The sequence below is a fragment of the Myxocyprinus asiaticus genome, chromosome 42 (assembly GCF_019703515.2).
Source record: "Myxocyprinus asiaticus isolate MX2 ecotype Aquarium Trade chromosome 42, UBuf_Myxa_2, whole genome shotgun sequence".
Taxonomy (NCBI): domain Eukaryota; kingdom Metazoa; phylum Chordata; class Actinopteri; order Cypriniformes; family Catostomidae; genus Myxocyprinus; species Myxocyprinus asiaticus.
In genome coordinates, this window is record NC_059385.1 from 17,838,653 (window position 1) to 17,865,866 (window position 27,214).

The following is a 27,214-nucleotide window of genomic DNA, read 5'->3' on the forward strand; positions in this document are numbered from 1 at the left end:
CCATAATATACAAGTGTACTACATTGGAAGCCATACGACTGCTTTTGTGAGGAATAGACCAAAATGTACAATATTATTTGGGGGAAATCTTGCCTTCTGTCATAGCTCTCAAATCTCATTTGCACTTTCATATATTCAAACTTGGTGCATCACAATTGGTTACAGAACATGTGAAAACTAATATCATTTGGTGCCATTGATGTCAAACCTGGGGCGACATGTCTTGACTTGAATATTTTGAAGTGTGAGAATAGAGAGCAAGGCTTAAGAACCCAGCACACACGAGAAGTGCTGCATGGGGAGGCATTTAGAGGCACATTAAAATATGAGGACGCTCAAGACTACATGTAAAACATCAGCTAATATGACATAAATAGAATTCACATTAGTTCAGTAAAAGAAGCTTTATTAATATTTTCATGAGTAGGGTCTAAATTCCCCTGCAGTGTCCCCTGGAGTGAGTTATTTTTGCACGTGACATGGTACAGCCGGCAGAGGGGGCAGAGTATAGATGAGTGTTTTTTTTAATATTTAATTTAAATGTTTTATTTCTTGTCATAAAAAATAAAAAATAAAATACTGTATATAAAATAGTAAACGTGAACAAGTGGGCTATGTCTGCTGTACTGTATTTGCTTTATTTCATTTTGAACAAATGAACAAATAATATCAGCAGTCCGGTTTGCCTATATGCACTGTGTGACTTCTCAGACATTGTGTGTGTGTGTGTGTGTGTGTGTGTCAAGCACATACTGTATGTAAACAGACTAATCACGCTCGATCAGCATGTCTTCACTGTGAGTATACGAGTTTTACATTATCATGGTGCTTTTGTGATAGTTTGGCTGCCTGTTTCAGAAAACAAATGTATTATATGCCTCAAAAGATTATTTGAGTTGCTGTTTGTGGGAATGAAAACCTCATCTGCACCTCATAATACGTAGCTGCGTGCATGGGAAGATTGCGCATTTAGATATGATGGCTGTGCATATATAAGCTGTGAACAGTTATTGTGGCACTTTGGTGACAATTAGGCTGTTTTGTTGTATAAAATAAACGTATTATGTGCTTGAAAAGACTCTTTGAGTACCCGTTTGTTTGACAAATGACAGCCGCTACTAATGTTAACAAATGGCAGCACGCATCGGAGGAAGATTGCGTTTGATGCATTGACTGCATATAAGAGCTGTAAACCTTTTATCATGGTACTTTGGTGACGAGTTGGATATATGTATATAAAATAAACTTATTCTGTGGTTTAAAAGACTGTATGAGTAACTGTTTGTGCGAATATAAATTACAGACGCTTGACCAGTGCAGCCTGTGTCGGCGTGAAAACCAATTTGAATCTGGAAGCTTGTAACATAACTGGCTGTTGCAGAAACACATATGTGTGACACTACCTTGCGGGGCTCCGTTATTAATCGTCATATATGTGTGGTGGTACGTAAGAAAGGGTTAACTACTCAATGAATATTTATGGTAATACATATGCAGTAGATAATGTGTAATTTGTAATGCTTACCTTGTGCATTCGTGGTGCTAATTTCAGCTGCAGATGGCACATGAGTTAACTCGTAACTTAAAAGTATTAAAGTAGATTTGTAGATACCTTTAGTAGACTCAGAGAAAAAAAAAATCGCATGACATGGTCTTGAAAATGTCTCTACATGAACAATCGTACAGATATAGGTAAATTTGCACTAGCTTGCTAATAACTCAACTGTTGATGTTGACTGATCTTATCTGACTGAATGGGAATTAGCTATAGGCATCAAAGTAGGTGGAGCTTCAGTTAAAACCTACTGATGACGTGGACCAATGGCAGTAAAAAGGTGTTTAGCAGCTGATAAAAAGTTTTCCTACGAACCAAACTACGAAACTAACTTAAAAACATATTTTTAGCCAGCTTTTGTTCTAAGTGACGTCACACCTGTTTGTTCTTTGATTTCATAAGAAGTGTGCAGGGCCCTGATACTCAGGGGATGGAAGTTGCCAGGTGCATGCATATATGGATAAAAGCTGATTCCGTGTTTTCATGTGTTGTTTGTGTTAATTTTAATTTTGGAATCAATAAAAATTGTTAATGACAAGAAGTGTGCAGGGCCCTAAATAATGCAACTGTGACGTTATCTTAAATTTGCTTACAGTGTTGCTTATTTGTTTAATTTGCTTAAAGTTGGCTCAAAATGGCTTAAAATTACAGTATGTTTCTCACACAAAGCTATCGTATGGCTTCAGAAAACTATATTGAGCAGTGAGTAAATTATGACAAATTTTTTATTTTTGAGTGAACTATCCCTTTAACATTCTAAGCAGGGATACAGTTGATATTCTGTACTCAGCTAAAATGAAATACAATTTGCAAGATTATTTTTCATATGACTGAATATGATTTGTTTAACTTGTTTTCATTGTTTTTCAGGGTTGCATTCTGGTTTGGTGCCAAGCATGAAAATCTTGATTTTCCCAAGCAAGACTTGAAAGTCATTAGACTTTTTGAAGTCAAATTAAATAAGTTTCAGAAAGAGAGGTGTGTGCGTGTCTGAGACAGAGTGCGAGAACAAATACACACTTGCATAAATACCACTGCTTATTATAATAGAGATAGAGACAAGAATATCAATACACAAACCTTTTAATGGTCTTCAAGATGCTGCCAAAGAACGAATGAAAGATGGACAAAATGGTTTTGAAATAGAGGCCAACAGAAAAAACGAAGCTGCTATCTGAACAAGCCATGCCAGATCTCTGAGTCAGATAACACCTTGAACTCGCACAGCAAACTCAATCAATAGTCTTCCTTTTGTCATTTTAAAAGGCATGGTCATACAAAAAACCTGGCCTGAATTAAAGTGGAAATACCCACACCTATACACACGCAGATACAGCCGAGCCAGAAGAGAATTTGGATGTGAGACAGCCACTGCGAAAAGACTACAAATACACAGCTTCATAAAGAGAGGTGACTCTGAAATGGTGAACTGCAAACATCAAACAACATAATTTGCACTGAAGCAAAAACAAAGGAGCAACATCTGCATTTAGAGAGAGAAAAATCATAGGACATGTGAGCTCACCTGAATCCATTTGTCTGGCACGGCCATGGTCAGACGATAATCAAAGCCCAGTCCTCCCTCTTCAATGGACCTGCACACGCCTGGCATCCCTGATACATCCTGCACAAAAACCCATGATGAGAGAGAAATGGAAGGGTGAGAAAGTGCAAAATAGACATAAGAATATCCATTTAGTTAGCAAAGAAACAATTCAAATCCTCATACAAAGCTAAAAAGTGCCAAGAAAAACATTACACCTCTCAGAACATTGTTTTTTTTGTGGGGAAAAAAGTGCTATGTCTGGGTTTCCAAAGCTATATTTATAGTTTGCACAAGGTATATATTGAAAAGCTGTGTCTGAAGTTTGCTCCAAATTGCACCTGGTGAGTTCCAGGTGGTCATTAGAGCATTAGAGGGTGAAGACGGAAACAATTTTGGATCAAGTTAGCAGATGCTGCTCTTGTAAAGAGAGGAGAGCTAGTCTTTAATGATAGCATATGGGCTGGAGTATATCTGAATCATGTCTTGTTAGCAGTGCTTGCTAGCAGCTTAGTTGTATTTAAAATAGCATAGCTTTATCAATAACAAGTTACAACACATAAAGGTGTTGTGTGACAAAACACAACATTTAATGACATTCTATTGCGCAAAGAGTTTTACAGCCAAGCAGGCTGAGGTAATAATCAAACTAGATTTCTAAAAATGTCTTGTTTTGTATGTAGCATACGGAAGTCCAGTCCATTGGTTTGTTTAGATGGTTCATGTACTGTAGCTGAATGGGCAGATTGCAAAATTTGCAAGCTCCTTACACAGAAGTCTCTGTATGACATTTCTCGTCTTCTTTTCATCACAGCAGCATGTTTTAACTGATAATTTAATAGGTATATACAGTATTTTTAAATATATTTCCCCCTTATATTGCTTCAATGCAGTTATCTATTTTTTGTAGTAACTTGAAATGTAACAACTTTTTTCTTGTAGTTGAACTACTTTAAAAAGGATGGTTAGCTTAGAGAAGGTAGCTACAGTTTCAAAGTAACTTGCCAAATATGGCTTGTAATGGCTGGATTACAAAAATACCCAACTTTTAAAATCTGAACAAACCATAAAGGTACTAGGCATCACATACTTAGTACTGTAAGTAATGTAAATAGCTACAAAAAAAAAAAAAAAAAAGCAAATCAGGGATAAAATGGGTAGTGTAATCCAGCCTTTTGTAACAAGGGGTCATGCCTTAATCATCAAGCACATTTGGATGGTTGGTGAAGAGACTGTGGTGTTTGTCAACTCTGACTGTAAAACTTCACCTAGAACTATGACCACAACATAATTTTTTTCGAGGTGGGTTCTAGCTGTAGTATGAAATTCCAACAATTTTATAGAAAGTTTAAGAATGGTTCAGAGACCAGAATTCGTAAACCTAAATTGAATCGTGACCAGAGGAAAATGAGAAAAAGATACAGTATGTTGCCTGGTTGTGGTAAAAACGAGATGAGATGCACATGCTGTTCTTCTTCAGAAATGCAGCTGTACTATTCCATTCCCTTATTCATTCTGTACTTTGATTAATCACATTGGCAGATGGGCAAATTAAAGCAATTTGAAAAATACCTGCTTCTATTACAACCTGCTTCTGGGTCATATGAGACCAACGAAGAAATGGGGGAAAGAGAGAGACTGTGGCACAGAAACATAAGGTGCCTTGCCCCTGACAATCTCCCTTGTTCTTTTCTTGAATCTTAGGCCTTAATCACCCAATTATCACCTTGATCCATTAGCTACATCGTTCAGCTTCCACCTCTTAGGAACTCGGCTTTAGATAAATGCACTGGCATAGGAAATTTTCACTCTTGAATGAGAAAAAAAGGGTAATGGTAGATGTAATTGTTGGGAAAGAAGTAAATAAAAAGAACAAAAAAATTATATCTCTTTCGAAAATAACAGAATGGTACTGCAGTGCAGGTGTGCTCCCACCTCTGCTACAGTGATGCACAGTGGGTAGAACTTGTGCAGAATATGATTGGCCAGCATCAGATATATGAGTGCGTCTTCATCCACATGCATGCCAAAATATTCTCTGTAGCTCCCCGAAAAAGACATGTCTGGACAAACAAACAAAACAATCAAAACAAACCAAAACAACAGCATTGAAATTAAACTGCACAATTCAAAGAAAATCTCCAGCGAGACATGGATTTCATAAATCAAATCACAGTCCTTTCAGATGTGAAATAATTTCACTGTAATGTGTGCAGAGTGGTCAGGGTCTCTCATCATGTACGATAATGGTCTAAAAGGGCCTTTGAAATCTATTCATGTCATTTGTACTTTTCCTTTGAATGCAACGATTCACAGCCTTATTAATGCAACACAAATGACATACTTGGCATGCTCCAGACCTGCTCGATACGACTCTGCATCAAAGCACTTACATTTTATCCTACAGCTGAACTAATTCAGATATGTATCAAAGCACATTTAGAGACCATCTGTAAATCAAACTAAACAAAGACATTTTACAAATATGCGATACTCAGACTGAGGTAGGGCTTCTTCATAAAGGAATAGAAACAAACAAAAAAATATGTTTAGCAGAATGTGCAAGCTGCTCTGTTCCTTACAATGAAAGCAAATTGATACCAGAGGCTGTCAAGCTCCCCCCAAATAAATAAAAACAAACATAAAACATAAAAGTAGTCCATATCACTTGTACACTATATTTATAGTTTTCTTAAGCCATTTTTTTTTTTTTTTTTTTTTGTGAGGAACAGATTGAAATATGTCATTATTCACAAAAAATTGTCTGGACAGCCATTGTCAACATTTACTGTTACTGTATGAAGAAGAAGAAGAAGAAGAAGAAAACAGATATTCTAATGTCTGTAAATAAATAAGTAATTTTATGTTCCATAGAAGAAACAAATTAATACAGGTTTGGAATGACATAAGGGTATGTAAATTATATTTATGTTACATTTTTCATAGTGAATGATGAAAAGTACATGTATGGTAGGACTGACCAATGCCATGGTGGTGGTACAGCATAGAAGTCACACCATCAAACCTGAAGCCATCAAAGTGATACTCCTCCATCCACCAGCGCAGGTTGGAGAGGAGGAACCGCACCACCTCCCAGCTATGGGGACAAGAGAGAGAGAAATTATACCTACAATGTTGACATTAAAGGACTAGTTAACCCAAAAATGAAAATTATGTCATAATTTACTCACCCTCATGTGTTCCAAACCCGTATGACTACATTTCTTCTACAGAACACAAAGGGAGGAACTTTAAAGGATGTCTCATTTGCGACTTTCCATGCAATGGCAGTTGACAGTGACTCAGGCTAAGTCTGCATTAATCCGAATACATTTGAAAACTGCGTTTTCGCTTTTGAAATGCTCTTCGTCCACACTGCCGTTTTCAAGCATTTTCCAGAAGTTGCTCATCCACACTGAAACGTATGAAAATGCTTAAATTCCCTTTACTGTGCATTCGAAAAATCGACGTTGCATGTACAGTCTGAAAAGCAATTGTCCTAGTGTTCTGTCGTCGGATACCAATTCCGAGTAATCTTCCCGTAGCCTTAGAAGGAATGCAATGTGAATGTGAAACATTTATCTTTAACAACGCTATCAAAGTGAATATCAGGCACAACAGCACTGCTATAACACGGGGCACCATCTTTATTTCTTGGTTGAATGGATCACATGACTGAGTCACATGAAAACAAATACGTCAATGTTTTCAGATATATCCATTTTCCCAGCCCACACTACAACGTGTTTTCAAATTGATCCACTTAGGAGAGTGTTTTCAAAAAGCTCAGTGTTTGCTGTCAAAAACGCTGTCTCAGTGTGGACGGAAGGCCGTAACGTAGAGAAAAAGATGTGATTTTCAAATGAAAATGTATTAGTGTGGCCTCACTTTAAAGCATAAAAAGCACTCAAAAGTGTCATAGAAGTAGTCCATGTGACTCATGCATAATATTCCAAGTCTTCTGAAGACATATGATCAGATTTGAGCAATGATTAGTTATTTAATTATTTTACAGAGAAAATCTTCACTTACGCCATGGCTCTCCTGTGCGCGTACATGAGTGCATGTGAGAAGCTTGGTCACAATGGCTCACGCTGAAACTTTGCGAAAAATAGTGCGAGAACTTATGCTCTAGTGAGCCATTGTGCATGAGTTTCTCTGACTGTAAATAATTTTGTTTTTCTCACTAAAACCTAATGTATGTCTTCAGAAGACTTTGAATATGTCGCATGAGTCACACAGACCACGTTTTTGTCTCTTTGGGTATTTTCTTAAGCTTTAAAGTGCATAGTCGTTATTGCCATTGTATCAGGGATCGCAACATTCATTAATACCTCTCCTTTTGTGTTCCACAGAAAAATAAATATAATGGTTTGAACAACATGACGGTGAACAAATGAAGACAGATTTTTCATTTTTGGGTGAACTATCCCTTTAAGCTCATCTGATGAAACCAAATCTCCTACAATCAATCAAATCTAACCTTCTCTGATGCATAAAACACAAAACAAATCAAATAACGCATTCAGCAATGGATTCATTCTTTGATTAAATAGGAGCAGCAAAGCAAGGCTGTTTGATTCAGCCCAGAAAGGCAGATGGAGAGAGAAAATAAAGACAGTGAGAGAGAGAGGCAGCAGGTTGGGTGGCTTGTGGTGGTGTGATTCCCTGAGGACAGAGCTGAACAGTGTGTGAATGAGCAGGAGATGAAACTAACTCAACAACACTGAATGCACTCCATCCTCTGAGCAACAGCACCCCCCTCACCAAGAGAACAACCTCTTGCTTTCCACATATTGCTCTGAGCTGGTCTACTTTATTTTATAATGCAATAACAGCACAGTAGTGTAGGTTAGAGGCTGGTAACTGAAAGGTTCTAGGTTCAGATCCCATAAGCTATCCAATCCTCAAACTATCACCACTGTGCCATTAAAGACCCTATGAAATCAAAAGTTGGAGTGCTGTGACTTTTAGTCCATGTCTATTATCTATTAAGCCATCTATTGCGACTCCTAAAGTTGACAAAACAAACTTTTTCCAGATACACACATTTAAAGTGTACTGTCTCCATCTGGGAAAACAGTGAAACAATATTGATGACAAATGCTTTTGAGAATGAGAATGTCCCTCCCCCTAATACCACATACAACCAACCAACAAGTAGCCAATCATGGTTCATGGCTGTGATTTTAGTAAAATGTATAGGCTATTACAAAAAAAAAAAAAACGAAACAGATCACTTCTATATGTCTCAAATTTCCTGATTCATTAGAAAATACATCAACACAGGAAATATAAAAGCGAAATAAAATAATTTAAGAATCAACCATTGAAAAACCCTTTCCATTTGGCCACTAATCTAAATGTATTGGGGGACATGTCCTCCTTAATGTCTGTGGTTTTTACCGGCCTGTGCAAAGTAACCAAATAAGCAGTTCAGCTCAAATAAACATAGACAGCCCAAATAAATGGTTTAAATGTGCTTCATTAATCAAAACTAAGCTTTTTAAACCTTCTGATACAAGAATGCATGTTCCCGATTCAAATTTCATAGGGCAAAACCATCATAGTGTAAATCAGCTCATTAAATTACAGCCCACTAAAATTTTGGATGAGGCTCCCTGCACCTTCTCATCCTATCTTTTCCATTCTTGCAATTAAAATAAATGCGGAGTTTTCAATGCTGGCCCCATGAAGCCATTCCAAAGTCAAATCTTATTTTGTACAGTCCCCCATCTCATGTGTATTTAAACATTTGATTAGGTGGAACAGCAGGGATTCAGTTTTAAAAAGACTTCATAATTTTCCAATTTGAACAGTATTGTGAAAGCAGGTCAGCTCACCACAGGAGTTTAAATGATTAAAAATATTAATAACAAGTCTTAGTAGTATCAAGTCATAGTGCTAACAATATTAAAGTAGGGAAGACTGGGGGCAATTGCAATGCTCTAAATATTTTCAGTAACATTTACTAAGCACATGTTCAGAACAGTTCTCTGTCTGCTGACTAAATTTTTGATGTCTTTGAATATTATGCTAAGATATATTTTATCACTAGGCTTTTGATTTTAAATTGACAGATGCTAACAATGTTGCTGGTAGATACAGTACAAGATTTCATCTCGGCTTTGAGGTTAGGGGAAATTTTAACACTATGAAATTAAAATTGTATGACTGAAATGAATATTTAACACCAGTAAAGAATATTATTATTATTTGTTTTCAAGCATATAGTTGAAGGGTGTTTTTGACGCATCAGCTTAGCAATATATTTTAGTTAAAACATTTTCACTCATTTCAAATAATGGAGGTCCTTCTAAGACTTTTTGTTTAAACACAAATTAACACTTTACAATAAGATTGTGTTCGTCAACATTCATAACTACATTAGTTATCATGGACTAAAAATGAACAATACTTTTACAGCACTTTTTATTCATGGTTAATGCTAATTTCAACATATACTACTACATTTTTACCATTGACCTTTGCTACAATAGTTAATGCATTATGAACTAACATAAACTAACAATGAACAATTGTAAAGTTATACATTAACATTCATCAAGATTAATTAATCCTGTCAAAATATTGCTTTGATACAATGTTATTTTTAATGCTAACAAATACACTTACTAATGTTAACAAATACAACCTTATTGTAAAGTGTAACAATTATTTCTAATAGCTAAAAGAATTTGTAAAATATAAAGTGACAACTATTGCAGTAAATTTGATAAGTATTAAAGCCATGACAGAATTACTTTGAGAATTGCTCTTATTTAATTTCTCTAATTAATTGTAAATACCATTTATTTTTAATGTTGCAATTGCCCCAAAAAAGTAATACAATTTTATTTTGTATTTAATTTGATATGATCCAGTCTTATTATAAGGCTTTAAATGGTAGTTACTTTTGAGACATAAGCATGTTTCTTATATAAAAATACGGCAGGTAGATTTATAGCATTCTATGACTTACTCAACACAACTGAGTTTGTACATTTTTTTTTTTTTTTTTAACCACACACCACATAACTCAGTCATGCCATCTCATCCACAAATAACATCAACTACAGCAAAGTTTTCCAGCATGCACTGATGAATTCAGTCCAAATATACAGATATGTGCTCAGAGTGATGATCATGTGTTTGAGATGCATGAATACAGATAAAGGCACGCGTCCACAGCAGAACACACCTGCAGGCCTTGGCCAGAAAGTCATTGGAGGAGGTTAAAAGGAGTTTTGCCTTGGCTTTGTGGAAAGCACGGAGCCACTGCGACCATGCCTGAAGACCTGTAATTTTGAGATATATAACATTTTGACAGACCCAGGAGTCCACAGCTACGGGCCAGAAGAACTATAGCTCCTACAGAAGCCATTCTACAGCATATAAAAAGCACCATCAATTTAAGATGAGGAAATCTACAGGGGGCCTTATCAAGGACACTGCCCCAAGTAAAGTTTCAACAACATTCTCAAAAACACTTATTCACACAACAGATCTGTACTGGTTTTGAGTTGAAGCCTGCACTCGGCCTGTAAACAAGACCCTATAACCCAACAAAGATACCTGGTCTCATAGAAATGCATTACTATACATAGATTTTAGCAAACAATGACAATGACTTTTATTTCCTTTCACACCATTCACGAATAAAAGGGCATATTATCAATTCATAAAGACTTGCGCTTATTTGTGCTTCTCACACAATACTACTGTATCTTACAAAATCTAAACACTTTTACTATAGTGTGTGACTTAATACATTTTAACATCTGCATTACAAAACATAAGTGAAATTCAAGCAATTTTCAAGCATTTCAAGGTACCTTAATCATCTTTTTCAAGCACCTCTGAGCTTTAAATATTATCCCATTCTAAATGGTATACCTGACAAAAATGCAATGATAAAAAAAGCATGCTCTGTGATTTCAAACATTGCCCACTCTATAAAAATGAGAATGAAAGTTTCAAGAATTCCTTTAAACCCACAGACAGCTAAGACTGGAATCCTTAATATGATTAAAACCATTAACACATACAGTAGTACAGTCTGCAACACTGGTTATCTATAGGGCGTGAATTACCATGGGGGAAAACAAATCCTGGTTACTGTAGTTACTTATTTATTTTTATTTTTCATTTCATTTTTCACCGCTTTGAAAAATACAAGCTATTTAGTGACAAGATATGAGATGCATGTGGAATCTCATCTTTAAATCTGCAGCAGAAATAAATTTAGTGTGATGGGATTGTTGCCCCCTACACTAGTGTAAGACATGACTACAATTATCAGACTGATTTGAAGAATATTATGTTATTATGAATACTTTGAGTGATTTCAGATGTTCTGACATATCTCATATGTAGGCTTAGGGATAATTGTACAGCCAGGATGGGGCACACATTCAACAAGGCCTTAGAACATGTATACTGCTTATCAAAAACAGTTTCTGCAAGTTTACAATAATCATGTTTTACACTTAAGGAGTTCATGGAAGAAAAATATTCATCGTAAATATAAATTTGTGTTAATCATATTAAAATTGGCAAATGTACCAACATATCAATACATAGTCGATGAATAAACAACATTTACCTAATTACCTATTTTTTTCTTTTTACAGTAAACTGAAGACATTTGTATGTCTTGCATAGTTTTTTTATTTTATTTTTATTATTTAAACGTTTACAATGTGGTGAAATGCCACCTTCTCCTCTTCTGTGCCCCAGTGTTACATCATTACAAGAATGTTTTGAATTACGTGAAAATAAATTATTTCGCAGCACTTTGCATTCTCAGCGCACATTATCAGTAAAACGCACCGCACATTAATAGCAAACCAAACTAAGAAAACTCAGGAGATGGATGGAGTTTGTGTGGGCCGTTCACTGTTTGCGAGGCGCTGAGACAGTTGAAAACACAGTGGCCGTGCTTGGACCATGTTACTCCAGACTATAAGTACATTTATTTAATGAACTTGCAGCTTTTTGGTGGGTTTAATAAATCAAACAGACATCGCGATTTCGATTTCCCAAAATGTAACACATTTATCACATACGTTGACTTTCTGCCCAACTTTTTAAGTATTCATGCAATATTACATATTGATTGTAAATTATTCCAGTGTAAATTAAAATTTTATAGAAATCTTTGACTTAGTGCTGATAAGAGCAATCATCCATTGACGTCCTTTTTTCCACTTTTTTTGCACACTTAGACGAATGATTTCCTTGTTGTTGATCGCTTCTCTGTATAGAGATATTTTATTTCTCCTCTTCCAGCCAGCTGTCATTAAAACGTTACTCTGGCATGTTAATGGAAGCAGAAGACGTAGGTATAATTTCTTTGGTGGCAATCTACCACAGTGGAGAGATGTGCAGTACTTCCAAGTGTGTGTGACGTCAAAGCAAGAGAGAAAGTAGCGGAGCGGCGTACATGCGCTCCCGCGCTGACCAGACACCACAACAATGAGTGTATAATATTTATTTCAAATTTTTTTATAATTTTAGATCGTTTATAACTGTCAACAACTTGAGGAAAAATCAAGAATTTTCAAGGAACATATTCAAAATTCAAGCACATTTCAAACCTTGAAAACCTAACTGTGAAAATCAAGCATTTTCCAAACTTTCAAGACTTTATACGAACACTGAGTAAGTAAAACAGTAAAGCTGAAATGTGTAACTTTTTCGGTGTTAAAATACTTTCTCCCGTCCCAACTTAATATGCAGAGACAACTATAACATCTTTTTTATCTTGAAAAGATGGCGCTGGTGTGTATGGCTTGCCGTCAGTTGTCGCCCAGTTTGCTTAAAGAGCACCTATTATGGTTTTTCAAATATTACCTTTCATGTAGTGTGTTCTATAGCTGTTTGTGAATGTAAAAAAAGTCTGCAAAGTTTCAAAAATCATAGTGCATGACAAATGGAGTTATTGACTCCCAAAAGAAAGAACTGATTCTGAACACCTGAAACGAGTCGTTAGTAACTTCCTGTACTAACCTACGTAATTTGGTAACAAAAAAACCCGCCTCTGGTCTTCATTGGCTGCTCGCGAACAGCTTTGACCCGCCCTCAAATACTACACTAAGTGGTAGACCAATCAAAACAGACTGGGACATCTGACCAATCAGAGCAGAGTAGGCTCTCTGAAAGGAGAAGTTTAGAATGAATCCTTTAGAACGGATCATTGAACGAGTCGTTTTTGACACTGGGGAAAAAAGGTAATGCTGCAATTGAAATTATGAGCAAATTAAATTGTTTTTTGACCTTGGACGCATGTAAATCTATTGTATGAGACCTTTAAAACAAAATTAGGCACGTTTAAAAACCATAATTGGTGCTCTTTAATATATCTTTTAATTCAGAATGTATCAATGATACTGGTGTACGATCATCAAACCCTTCTCAATATTCAATTTACTACTGATGAGCTCTTCAAACAAGATCAGAGAGGACCATACTTTGAACCCCCTCCCTTTTTGGTGAATATACCTGCTTGTTTGCGGCGGTGTTACGATTCAACTGGTTTTCATGTTAACTGGTGACCTTCCTCCGTTTTACACCAGATGTGAATGACCGGCCACAGATTTGTTGATTCTGAAAATCATGATTCTGACTCAATATTTTGCTCTCCATTAAATGTAAACTTACTACATGATGCTGGCATCATTGTACAGAATATAATAAGTGGTATTATTAGATCAAACGGCAGAAGTACACAAGATAAAAAATAAAATAAAAAAATAACCGAGGTAGGAGATTCAGATTCGGCCATCAATAATTTGATCAGCACGACATCATAGCACACTTTTCATTTGAGCTACTAAGACAGTGACAATTTAAGAGGGCATCTTTGTATTCACATCAGTGTGTGTTCAGTGTGAGATGGTACATAAAATCCAGCAGTGTGTCCATGTTGTGCCTCAGTTTACAAGCTGATGGTCTTGTCCGATTATGACATATGAACATCATTTTCTCGTCAAAACGCTACACCCAAATATTATGCGATATCATAAAATCAGTCAGTAATTGAATGAACAAACTTCCACCATTAATAAAGCCATACTGAGTTTGTTTGTTATTAGTGTGGACATATGCTCAGTAGGCTTAGGTGTAAATAGTGACATTAATGTAGATCAACATCATAAAATCAGAAAAACAAGTAGCCAAAATTACCCATTGTTGCCCATTGTCAACAAGTTTACTTCACTGTCATTTCAACATTTGGTGAAATGGTTTGTCATGTTGGTATGCAATAGGTTATTGTTTCTAATAGTGTAACTATATGTACCAGACTGCAGACGACCAGACTATAACTATTTGTTCAAACTGCAAAAAGAGGGGTTGATTAATTTTATACTCAGATGACCTTTCAAAGCTCTGAAGGGCTTGTGGAGAGGTTCTACACATGAGCAGTGGGTAAGTAAAAGTGAGGATGTGTCAATATTTATTTCTGAATATATTCATAGATATAGATTGTTGTTCATTCAATTACTGACTGAGTTTATGATATTGCATAATATTTGGGTGTAGCGTTTCATTAAGAAAATTACGTTCATATTTCATACAATGTCATAATCGGACAAGACCATCAGCTTGTAAACTGAGGCACACGTTAACACAGACACACTGCTGGATTATATGCACCATTTCACACAGAACACACTCATGTGAATACAAAGATACCCCTTAAATTGTTGCTGGCTAGTAGCTCAAATGAATAATGGGCTATGGTGTTGTGCAGAACATATTATTGATGGTTGAGTTAGAATTTCCTACCTCAGTTATTTATTTGTATTTTTTATATTGCGTACTTCTGCCATTTGATCTAATAATACCACTTATTATATTCTGTACAATGATGCCTGCATCATGTATAAGTTTACATTTAATGGAGAGCAAAATATTGAGTCAGAATCATGATTTTTGGAATCGACGAATCTGCGGCTGGTCGTTCACATCTGGTGTAAAATGGAGGAAGGTCACCAGTTAACATGAAAAGTTGAACCGTAACACCAGTTGCCGTGTTCTCTACCCGGAAGGAAGCATCGCAGAAGACGAGGAAAGCAAAGTGGCATAGCCGTCAGACTAAAGTCTCGCTTGACGTCTCAACGTGTCTTTTACTGCACATGGAATAATCTGTGATCACTTCGTCTCATGGCGTTCCTTAGAAGTACCATACCAGTGTATCTCACCCATCGTTTCAAACTCTTCAGTTAAACTCTCTTCACATCAGCCTTGCTGTGGACAGACTTGCTGTGGATCAGGATGGCTCTGATTAATGCTAGATCTGTGGTAAATGTGGTAAATTTTCTCATCTCTCGCATCTTTTTGTTTGTAATGGAAACTTGGTTAACCATTAGGGATTTAAACCCTTTTTCTGAACTTGTACCCTCTGGCTGCAAGTTTTTTTTTTAACTCTTCCCGAACCTCAGGTCAAAAATAATTTCTGCTGTCAGACTTTAATGACTGATGCCTATTCAAGTTTTTAACTTCAGCTGTTTCAACTTGAAGTGAAAAACCAATTAGTGATCGGAGAGGTGTATCAACCACCAAAACTAAACAAAGGCTTTATTAACGAGTTTTCTGACTTTTTAGAGTATATTATACCTAAGTTTGATAGATTTTAAATTCTTGGTGATTTTAATATACATGTCTGCTCTCCATCAAATTCACTGGCTGAAGAATTTATCAGTCTTATTGATTCATTTGACCTTGCTCAACTGGTGAAAGGCCCCAATCATATACATGGACACACACTTGATCTTGTTTTGTCGCATGGCTTCTCTGTCTATGATGTCGAAATCTGTGATATCACTTTCTCTGATCATATGCCAATAATATTTACTGTTTCACATTCACATCAGATTGCCAATACTCAGACACTTGTTCATTGGACTCGCATGATAAGATCAACTACTAGTCGTGATTTTCCGGCCGTGTTTGAAGGTTTCTCAATCTCTTGAATACTCTTATCATGATCTTAGTGCAGAGGAGAACCTTACCATGTTTAATTCTATTTGCACTGACATTTTAGATTCTGTTGTGCCTCTGAAGGCTAAACATCCTAAAACTAAATCTGAGCCATGGCTAAATGATACCACTCATGCTCTTAGGCAGGTCTGCAGAAAAGCTAAAAGAAAATGGAAAAAAGTTAAGCTTCAGGTGTCATATGAAATATTAAGGGATGCCTTGTCTCAATTTCAGAGAGCTGTCAGAGCAGCCAAGTCTAAGTACCTCTCTGATATCATTGAAAATAATTGCCATAGACCTAAAACGCTTTTCAATACTTTAAAATCTGTTATAAATCCCCCGTTAGTGTTTTTCCTGTTGTGTCTACATCTCTCTGTGAAAGTTTTGTTAGATTATTTGCTGACAAGATAGCAGATATTAAATCACATATTATATTTTCTGCTCATGATCCATCTGTTCCTACTAGGTGCACTGGTGTGTTAAGCCAGTTTCACTTTCTTCGTAACAAGAAATCATTAGCCAGCTAAAGCCTACTGTTTCTCCCCTTGATGTTATTCCTGCACGTCTTCTTAGAAATGTCTTTAACACTGTCGGGCCAGTATCCTGTCACTTATCAACAACTGCCTTACAACAGGAAATGTACCAGATTAAACATGCAACTATAAAATCTCTTCTCAAAAGGTCTAATCTAGACCCTATTATGTCTCATTTTAGACCTATTTCTAGTCTCCCTTTTATTTCGAAAATTTTAGAGAAGGTAGTCCTTCGTCAACTGAGTTTTTTGAATGAAAATAAGATATCTGAAGTCTTTCAGTCGTATTTAGAACTCATCAAATTACTGAGTCTGCACTTTAAAAAGTTTTTAATGATATTTTATTAAATGTTGATTCAGGGGATTATGCAATCCTTGTGCTTTTAGATTTGAGTGCTGCGTTTGACACAGTAGACCATGGTGTTCTCATTTCTCGCCTTGATCAATGCGTGGGCATCCAAGGAAATGCCCTCAGCTGGTTCAAATCTTACTTGAAAAATATAAGTTTTCCCATAAATATTGGTGAAATTTCATCTTCTAAAGATCATCTTACTTGTGGGGTTCCTCAAAGATCCATTCTAGCTCCTGTCTTGTTTTCCATGTGTATGCTTCCTTTAGGTTCTATTTTTAAGAAACATAGTATATCCTTTCATTGTTGTGCGGATGACATCCAGATCTATTTGCCCTTGAAAAAAGATGAAAAGTGTGGCTTGGAACCCTTACTGGCCTGTTTATCTGATCTAAAATCTTAGATGTCTTTACATTTCTTAAACCTGAACGAGACTAAGACTGAGATTATTGTGTTTGGCCCTTCTGAGGCCTCTGGTATTCCTAATCTTCATTTTGGTGAACTATCTCCTTATGTTAAACCATTGGTGAAAAACTTGGGTGTTTTATTCGATAGTGCCCTTAAGCTTGATAAACAAATAAATTCTGTAGTCAAATTATTCCATTTATAAGTTCTGGATAAATTTAAGTCTTTTCTCTTCTTCAAGAACTTTAAAAGGTTGATTCATGCTTTAATTTCATCTAGACTCGACTATTGTAATTCACTATATATAGGAATAAGCCAATCATCTCTTGCACGGTTGCAAATGGTTCAAAATGCTGCTGCCAGGCTTTTGACAGGTGTATGCAAACGCAAACATATAACTCCAGTTTTAGATTCCCTGCACTGGTTGCCGATTCGTTACAGAATTGAATTCAAATTATTACTATTTGTTTTATGCTAAATTATTACTAAGTCCATAAATAGGCTAGTGCCATCACATCTCTCTGATCTAATGTCTGCTCACCAGCCTGGGAGATTGCTCAGGTCCTCCGATCAGAGGCTTTCGAGTGTCCCCAGATTGAGATTGAGAGGTGACCGTACCTTTGCGGTAGTGGCTCCTAAGCATTGGAACTGCCTACCTGTTTTAATTAGAACTGCCTCAACAGTACATGATTTTAAATCAAAGTTAAAAACTAATTTATTGTCACTAGCTTTTAATCAATCTTAGATGTATTTTGATGGGTAATGCACTTTATTTCTGAATAGTATTTTTTATACATTGTGTACTTCATTGTGTACAGATTTGAATGTTTTTATATAACTTTTAATCAATAACTTTTATATTGCAATGATTGTACAGCACTTAAGTCAACTGTCATTGTTTTAACTGTGCTATATAAATAAACTGACATTGTCAAATTGACAAAAGTCATTCGTAGGTTAATTGTCTTGAAAACTGTGAACACTGTGTCTCTGTGGTGCCATGAAAATTGTTTGCTTTGAGTGACTCATCTAGCTCTATACAAAAACACTCGATCAATGGCGTGAGTTGGGATGGGGGGTTGGGTATTCAGGAAGCTGTTTTGAAGACAATGTTTACTTTTGCCAGGTGTGGAGAAATTACACCATTCAGCTTTAAATTGCACAGTAGCTCAACTTACAGAGTGTTGCGCTTGCGAAGCAAAGGACCGGGATACAAATCCTGAAGAACATGTGAATAAACACATGAGCCAAACATGTCATAAAAGCACCACAAAGTGACGTGGTTGCTTCAGGAAATTATTTTTTCATCTCACATTTCCTTTTTATGACTATCGGTTTGGTTTACGTTTAAGGTTTAGGTAGGGAGGTAGGTATTGTTGACTGAAGCCTCGATAAAGCATTAACCTTAAAGACCTCATCTGTTAAGGAAAAAACTGGTAACACTCAAGGGCGTAGATTTGGCTTGAACATTGAGGGAGTGGGGGAATCTACGCCCCTGGTAACACTTTATTTTGATGGTCCCCCTATAGATATTCTGTTGACTATAAGAATCTTTTCAACTACACAACTACATGTCAACTTATTCTCATTAGGGTGGCATATTTACATTGTCTATAAAATGTTCTGTAACAATCCTTCATACTATCACTTTATCATAAATAAAATGTCATTACTATTACAGGAAACATTCCACATGCAAGCACTTTTGAACAATTTAAAAACAACTTACAACCCTTCAATACACCTTCATATGTCATAATATACATGTCCTTAGTCCAAGTCAATAAACTTGTCTGTAATGTAAAAAGCTATGAATTATTCTGTCAGTATGTTGTAACCAATCACAATCTATTTAAATTGAAGATGTTCAACAGTCTAAATAAAGTGTTACCAAAAAATAAATAAAAAATAAATTAATAAATAAAATAAAAAATTGCACCACACAATGGACAGTTCACCTCAGAACTGACATAATACGTGCAAGGAGACACACATTATCATTTTGCAAAAATGTTGCCACAGGCACCAACAAAGACAATGACAAAGGAGTGTGAGTACACACAAAATGAGTTACAGTAAAATTGAGGCTGTCAATATATCACATTAATTTTGAACAATTAATACAGTAATAATTAGAAAATGCAATATATGAATGCATTCAATCATGCACCCTGACCCACCAAACTAGTGATGTTTTGTTTGTGAACGAATCAGTCTTTTTGAACAAATCTTCTAAGCGAACAAATCGTCCTCGTTCACCTCCATACACTGACCCATATTTATCGTTCACTGACATCTCTTCCTTTCAAAGCCAATTAGCTCTAGTTTGAAGCATGAGACTGTTTTGGTGGCTTTTCATGCCTGTAAAGACTGACTATAGCATGAGCCAATAGCATTCAAGGGCGGGCTTTGAATGAGCGTATCATTGGTTCGACCTGCTGAATGAATATGCCTCTTCACTGAACTAGTACGCCACTTGAGTCTGATCGAGTTGCGAGGTGTCTGAACTGAATGTTCTGGTAAACTTGTTCTTGACCAAAATAAATGACTCAGTCAGTCTCGTTCGTGGATGAGGATCTGCTGACTGACTGAACGAGAGGAGGTATGTTGTTTGTTTTGTTCGGCATATGAGTCAGTTGTGTTCTACAAGGAGAGAATGGGGTAAAATGCACTTAAGTTAATAGGTATGCAGAAAACATAATCCAAATGAATGAATGTGTAATTAAAAATGACTGAAGACATACAGTTAAAATGACATGCATTTTGGATGGAAATATTGTGCTTTGATGCACAGTGTGAGATATTATTAGGCTTTTCCTGTACTTTTTCTGTCTTGGTTACAATTAAGCCCAGCATTTTACAAAACTATAGGGAAAATACTGTAACACCTGCTTTTTGTGGTGAAAACATGGTGTTTATAATCTATTTTAAAAGTGTCTTTATACATTTGTAGACATGCAAATTGCATTTGTGTTGCTTTGTCCTGCTTTTAAAGACTGACTACAGCGCGAGCCAATAGCATTCGAGTCCGGGCTGTGAAGGAGCATTTCATTGGTTTGACCCGTGAATGAATACACCCCTTCACTGAAACTGTCAGTCATGTCATTCTGGAACAAACTGAATGTACTGGTAAACTCAATCGTGAACAAATTGAATGAGTCAATCATAGTATTGTTGTTGTTGTTTTTGTATAGCTTTATAAAAGTTGTGCTCAGCAGTTCAGAGTATGATAGATAAAACATTATTTTCATTTGTGGAGAAACGCTTATGATGCTTAAACACTGCAGTGCTGAAGTCTATTGTAGACACGCAAATTTTAATAAAGGATATCAGACTTATTCTGGTAGTGAATGACTGCTTTTGGTTCAATGCCATTACTTGAAAGATGATCATTTGGCATCATCTACAGGTGCAAAGGTGTAACTCGAAGAAATGGTCAATGAACGAATCAATGAACAAACCTTTTTGTTGAACAGAATCAAAAGAATCGAGTAATTGAAATGAATCAAAATCACCACGACTACAAATTATGTGTGCTTTTCATTTCTGAAATTGTGCAACCTTGTTTCTTTTTCTTGCTCCACCCTCTTAGAAAATGAGGATGGAGGACTCGAAGCAAGATGAATTTGTAAAATGGAAAGTCCTTGCTCACTCAAGCGTGACTTCAGAACGTGTTTTAACGCAGCTGCAGTACCTCGGCGAGCTTGTTGTTATGCTATTGAAACTTTATTTATATATTCAAGATGCACTGTTGAAGTATGTGATAATTATGGTTTACTTTAACTACAAAGGTGAAACATGAATTAAAACTGTTGTGTCAGATGTGAAAGGGGAGGAGAATTTATGCGTGCGTTAGGTGCTTTGACCAAAAATTCTTCCACAAAGGGAACTCCTGTGCTTCCTCGCAGTAGCGATTTTAACCACCATGCAAACAACGCAACTGCATGGGGCCCCAGATGTCAGGGGCCCCCCACCCTGGTAGGAAAGCTCTGCAAAAAAAAAAAAAAAACACTTGAGGGTTAACATGTCACATGTTGTTCTGGGTACACAGGCGAATGTGCTGTTGTCAACGCTCTCAGAGCGGTTCACGTTAGAGGTCTACCGGGTTTGGATCAGTTTTTCAAGTAGGAGATTGGTTTGTAATTTATGAAAAAATATCCAGGCCTTCCAAACTTGTTTCGCCCACTTGCTCTCACTCACAGATACGCGCAAATGAATGAGTTAGGGGCTGTTCACACCGAACATGTTTTGCATGCATCTGCTCTATTTATCAGTGGTTTTCCTATGTAATCACGTGCTGGAAGTACAGTAAGTCCTTGACAGCTGCACCACAATGTCTCGCTGTTTCTTCAGTGTCTCACACAGGACTGGCACATTTTTAGACATTGTGTCAAGTTACAAACACATGTCGAGACACCTGCGTTCTGTTTCATTCATTGCGCTGTGTCTATTGTTTTTAGTCCAGGTGTATTTTAAGGCCTACCTTCAAACTCTGTGCCTCTTTGCTTGACATCATGGGGAAATCAAAGAAATCAGCCAAGACCTCAGAAAACAAATGGTGGACCTCCACAAGTCTGGTTCATCATTGGGAGCAATTTCAAAATGCCTGAAGGTAACAAATTCATCTGTACAAACAATAGTACACATGTATAAATACCATGGGACCATGCAGCCATCATACTGCTCAGGAAGGAGATGCATTCTGTCTCCTAGAGATGAACATAGTTTGGTGCCAAAATTGCAAATCAATCCCAGAACAACAGCAAAGGACCTTGTGAAGATGCTGGAGGAAACAGGTAGACAAGTATCTATATCCACAGTAAAACGAGTCCTATATTGACATAACCTGAAAGGCTGCTCAGCAAGGAAGAAGCCACTGTTCCAAAACTGCCATAAAAAAGACAGATTACAGTTTGCAAGTGCACATGGGGACAAAGATCTTACTTTTTGGATAAATGTCCTCTGGTCTAATGAAACAAAAATTGAACTGTTTGGCCATAATGACCATCGTTATGTTTGGAGGGAAACGGGTGAGGCTTGCAAGTCAAAGAACACCATCCCAACCGTTAAGCATGGGGCTGGCAGCATCATGTTGTGGGGGTGCTTTGCTGTAGGAGGTACTGGTACACTTCACAAAATAGATGGCATCATGAGGAAGGAAAATGATGTGGAAAAACTGAAGCAACATCTCAAGACATCAGCCAGGAAGTTAAAACTTGGTCAAAAATGGGTCTTCCGGATGGACAATGACCCCAAGCATACCTCCAAAGTTGTGGCAAAATGGCTTAAGGACAACAAAGTCAAGGTATTGGAGTCACCATCACAAAACCCTGACCTCAACCCGATAGAAAATTTGTGGGCAGAACTGAAAAAAGTGTGTGCGAGCAGGGAGGCCTACAAACCTGACTCAGTTACACGAGTTCTGTCTGGAGGAATGGGCCAAAATTCCAGTAACTTATTGTGAGAAGCTTGTGGAAAGCTACCCAAAATGTTTGACCCAAGTTAAATAATTTAAAAGCAATGCTACCAAATACCAACAAAGTATATATAAACTTCTGACCCACTGGGAATGTGATGAAAGAAATAAAAGCTGAAATAAATCATTCTCTCTACTTTTATTCTGACATTTCACATTCTTAAAATAAAGTAGTGATCCTAACTGACCTAAGGCAGGGAATGTTTTCTACGATTAAATGTCAAGAATTGTATATAGTATATTAACTTCTAAAGCCACTTTTTCTAATGTCTGCTCAATTCTTCATCTGACCACCACACCAATGTAATGTCTTTGATTAATATTTATTTAGGGGCTTTTCTCAGCAACTATTGACAAGCAGTTATAATTTATTGCATATAAATATTAAGTAATCAATATAAATATTCATATATATATATATATATATATATATATATATATATATATATATATATATATATATATATATATATACACTCTCGCAGTAGTTTATAAAAGATTATATAAATGACATTGGAGTAGGTTTGGTCTTGGCTGACAAGATCTTTTTTATGCACACTGCTGCTGCTTGACATTAGACAATATGCTGCTGCTGTTGCAAATGTGCTGCATCTGAGAAAAGACAGACATGCTGCTACTGAACATCTAGATTAGTGGAGCTGGGAAGGAGGAGGGTAAATGCGTTGCAAGGCTGTGATGCAAGACTTGAGTTGAAACTGTTGTGGTGAGTACCAGTTTTAGATGTTTTGACAAAAGGGTGTAATTGCCAGATTGGTTTATTGTAGAGGCAAGTCTGTGTTACCCGCATCAGACCAGACAGAGCCGAGTGGGTAATTTTAATGTAGAATATTTAGATAACTGTAGAAAAAGATAAATATGCTGCAAGACAAGTGGGTGCAAGCTCTGGCAGTGTTTAATTGACTATTTCTTCAGTTTTCTTTTTAACTTAATTTTAAGAAATAATCTCTTTTCTTTTAATGTATCAACAATATTGACAATAATTGCACATTTTAGTTACAGTATCAAAAGTCTGCATTCAACAGAAAAAAATAAATAAATTCAAAGACAAAACCAGTTTGTTTTCAATCCACATATTTCAATAAAGCCTTTCAATATTCAATTGTCTCTGTGTTCCTCTGTACTCATCAGTCTTCTGCCTTCAGCCTGCGTTTTTGTACAGTGCTTTGGCAGAGAGCTAAACAAGGCTCCAGTAAAGGTCATAGGCAAGATTTCGTTTCAAACTCTCTTTACTGAAGACCATTTTGTGAAACTGTAACATATATTAATAAAGAAATTGTAAAGATCTTGTCTCTTACATAGTTATAGAATTAGTGCATACAACATAAAGCTAAAAAAAATAAAAATAAATAAAACACTGTAAGATGCAATTAAGTGTAAGATGCACTTAAAACAATGTATTTAAATTACCGTTACACAATTTAGAATATGGCTATGTTAAGATATGTTAAGCTTTGATAATCTAGCATCAAGATAATATTCCTCAAATTGTATGTTCAACATGTAACTTGGAAAAAGTTCTTAAAACAAAAACATAAATTAACTCAGATAATCGTATGAATACAGCATTTAAACTTACACATTATGCTTTTTCAAGGGCAAAAACATGAAGGATGGACAACATACACATCTGAGCTCTTCAACAATGTGGTCTGACAGACAAAATAGCTACTACACTGATAAATGTGGTAGAATTATTAGAGTGACCACTAGGAGTCAGTATTGACAAAATAAACTGTGCCATAGCTAGGGCAAGAACAATCAGTTTAATTCTAACTACTGTTACTGTTTTTTTCCATTACATATTTGTAATAATCTGTTCAGTAAAATGCTTTTACTCAAGTTTCTAAATATATTTCCTTTTTTTTAAAACATTAGCAACACTGTTCACATCAACATTAACATTAATGAAGCATCAATGTACTTTTTCACAATCTCACATTAACAACTCTGCCATTCTGTTTCAGACTGATCACGTTTTCTACATGCAAGCTGCCATTTTGGCTCGGACTCAAACTGAATTACACCCGGCACCATTTTGGCTCTAAACAGATCACTAACTGGCTATACTTATAAAACAAGTGCTTTTACACAGCGACATACCATCTGTTGTATAGTGATTATATAGTGATTCATTTAACACAATTTAAAAAAAAAAAAAAAAAAAAAAAACATTTGCTCAACTGTAGAAAAACAGAAAGCTACCTTGAGTTAAGGTAAGTGGGTGCAAGCACTGGTAGTGTTAAACTGACTCTGGTGGCTGGGCAGACGTGTTGCCAGATCTTAAAAGAGAAACAAGCAACCTGGTCTGGATAAACAAACCCAAAATAAGCGACTTGCCTTATACTGCTTAAATAATGGATATTAGGATAAAACAAAAGAAAGCACTCACTCATTGCTCTTCCCATTGTCATGGAAAACCTGAAAATATCAGGGAATATTAAAATATTAAAAGTCTATAATGAATATATACTGTATATATTTTTTCTCTATTCTAAATATTCCATGAGCTAAATTGCTTGTGTATAGAGTACAACTTACCAATCCATAATTATGTCTCATTTGTCAGTTTATTGTTCTTTAGAGTCAGTTATTTTGAATAACTGAAGACGTGGAAATTCATAGGTAAAAAAGGGTGGGGACTCTGACTTTAGCTGTAATAAACCATCTGAAACTGAATGTGATCACAAAGTAAGGCTTGAATAAAAATATATTGCACAAATAATTTTTAATTACAGGTCAGCATCTCTGCCAGATATGTACAGTATTAATACATCATATCTAATTAAACATCAGTGACTGAAACAATGGAGAAATTAACTTTTACTTCTGATATTTTCCTTGTATGTCTCTTTTGTCATTATTGCCGTGATCAAAGAAATTAACTGGGCTACCCTGTCACTCACCAATCCAGTTTCAGATGAAAAGCGTGTCTATATGTGTACCCGCGAGATCGCAAGTGTGGAATTCCGCCATTGTGTGGATCAGATGACTCTTCCACTGGCCGTGTGTTTGACACCACTGATGTAGAGTGAGGCTCGAACAGTAGATGGGGTTATTTGGAAACTGTTATTAATGGTGGGTCACATTGTGCTCTGGGAGCCCTGGAAACAAGCCCAAAACACGCAACCCAAGAGTTCCTATGTTTATAAGTGACTTCATTAAAAACAAGCCCAAAGTCGCTTATAATAAGTGGACATGACAACACTTGGCCAGACCTGTGCAGCACCTATGATCACTGCTAAGTGCCCTCTACAGGAGGCACTATTAACATCAATTCAACTTTTACTCAGGAACAAAACAGCAACTTGTACCCTTTTCTGTTATAATAAGGAAGCAAACAATGAATGCATCAAATAAATAAATAAAATGTAGTGGTGAATTAATATAAATTACATGATTAGTTATTGTGGAAGAGGATTAAAGCATTGATAAGGTGAATTTTTTTCCTTTGCATTTAATTTTTCAACCCACTACACAGTGAGCTGAACCTATCAGCCAGCGCCATGTAGAGTTACCTAACTGAACTTAATAGGACATTTATACATTAAAAACTGACAGCATCCTGGCTCAAAATCCAACAGTTTGTCCGGTCCAGCTTAGGTTGGGTAGTAGATGTTTATTCACACCCACATACACACACAGTGATCCACTAACATTTTCGCACACATGCACATAAACCCACAAACACCTATTGCTGCGCATCTTCAAATACATGAATGGCCATTATAACAATTCAGTCTCAGCAAATACATTCTCCATTGCCTCACCTCCACTCTCTCTCTCTCTCTCTCTCTCTCTCTCTCTCTCTCTCTCTCTCTCTCTCTTTTAGTGCAGAGATAGAGCCACACACTGATGAAAAGCTATGCATATTATCCAGATATGAAGCTTTCATAAATGGAGGCTGGAGAAGCAGATTGCATTTGTGCATCTGTGGAATCTAATGAGAAGCTGTTCTGATTTGATAAAGTTACCAAACTCACAGACCTGCCTCCACCCTCACCATAAACAGATTAGGTCCATCACCAAAACCTGACAAGAAAAAAAGAAAATAAGTGGGAAATACAATAAGATTTTCCACAGAGGCCAGATGGAGATGAGTGATGAATGGCTGTGATCCTAGATGAAACCCTTCACTTCAGACTGTTTTCAAACAAATCAGATTTTTCCACCTTTACTGTAAATACTTTGGCAAAGTAGGGCATTGTGATGTGTCATGACATCAAATTCAAGCACCCTTTTACAGCCTTTGATTATCTATATCCATCTTAAAGCTGAGGTGTGTAACTTTGCAGATGTTAAAATACTTTCTCCTATTCCAATTTAATGTGCACCAGTGGCACCTGCAGCTG

At 36.3% G+C, this 27,214-nt stretch overlaps 1 protein-coding gene across 1 annotated transcript in view; it reads right to left on the reverse strand.

Moving 5' to 3' along the window:
* Nucleotides 1-27,214, reverse strand: part of LOC127432841 (1,4-alpha-glucan-branching enzyme-like) — a 261,140-nt gene that overhangs the window by 112,442 nt on the left and 121,484 nt on the right. The window contains exons 8-10 of the mRNA XM_051684290.1: nt 6,080-6,195; nt 5,034-5,161; nt 3,081-3,179 (exon numbers count right to left, since the gene is read on the reverse strand). Coding sequence (XP_051540250.1) covers nt 3,081-3,179; nt 5,034-5,161; nt 6,080-6,195 — 343 coding nt within the window. The remainder of the gene's footprint in view (nt 1-3,080; nt 3,180-5,033; nt 5,162-6,079; nt 6,196-27,214) is intronic.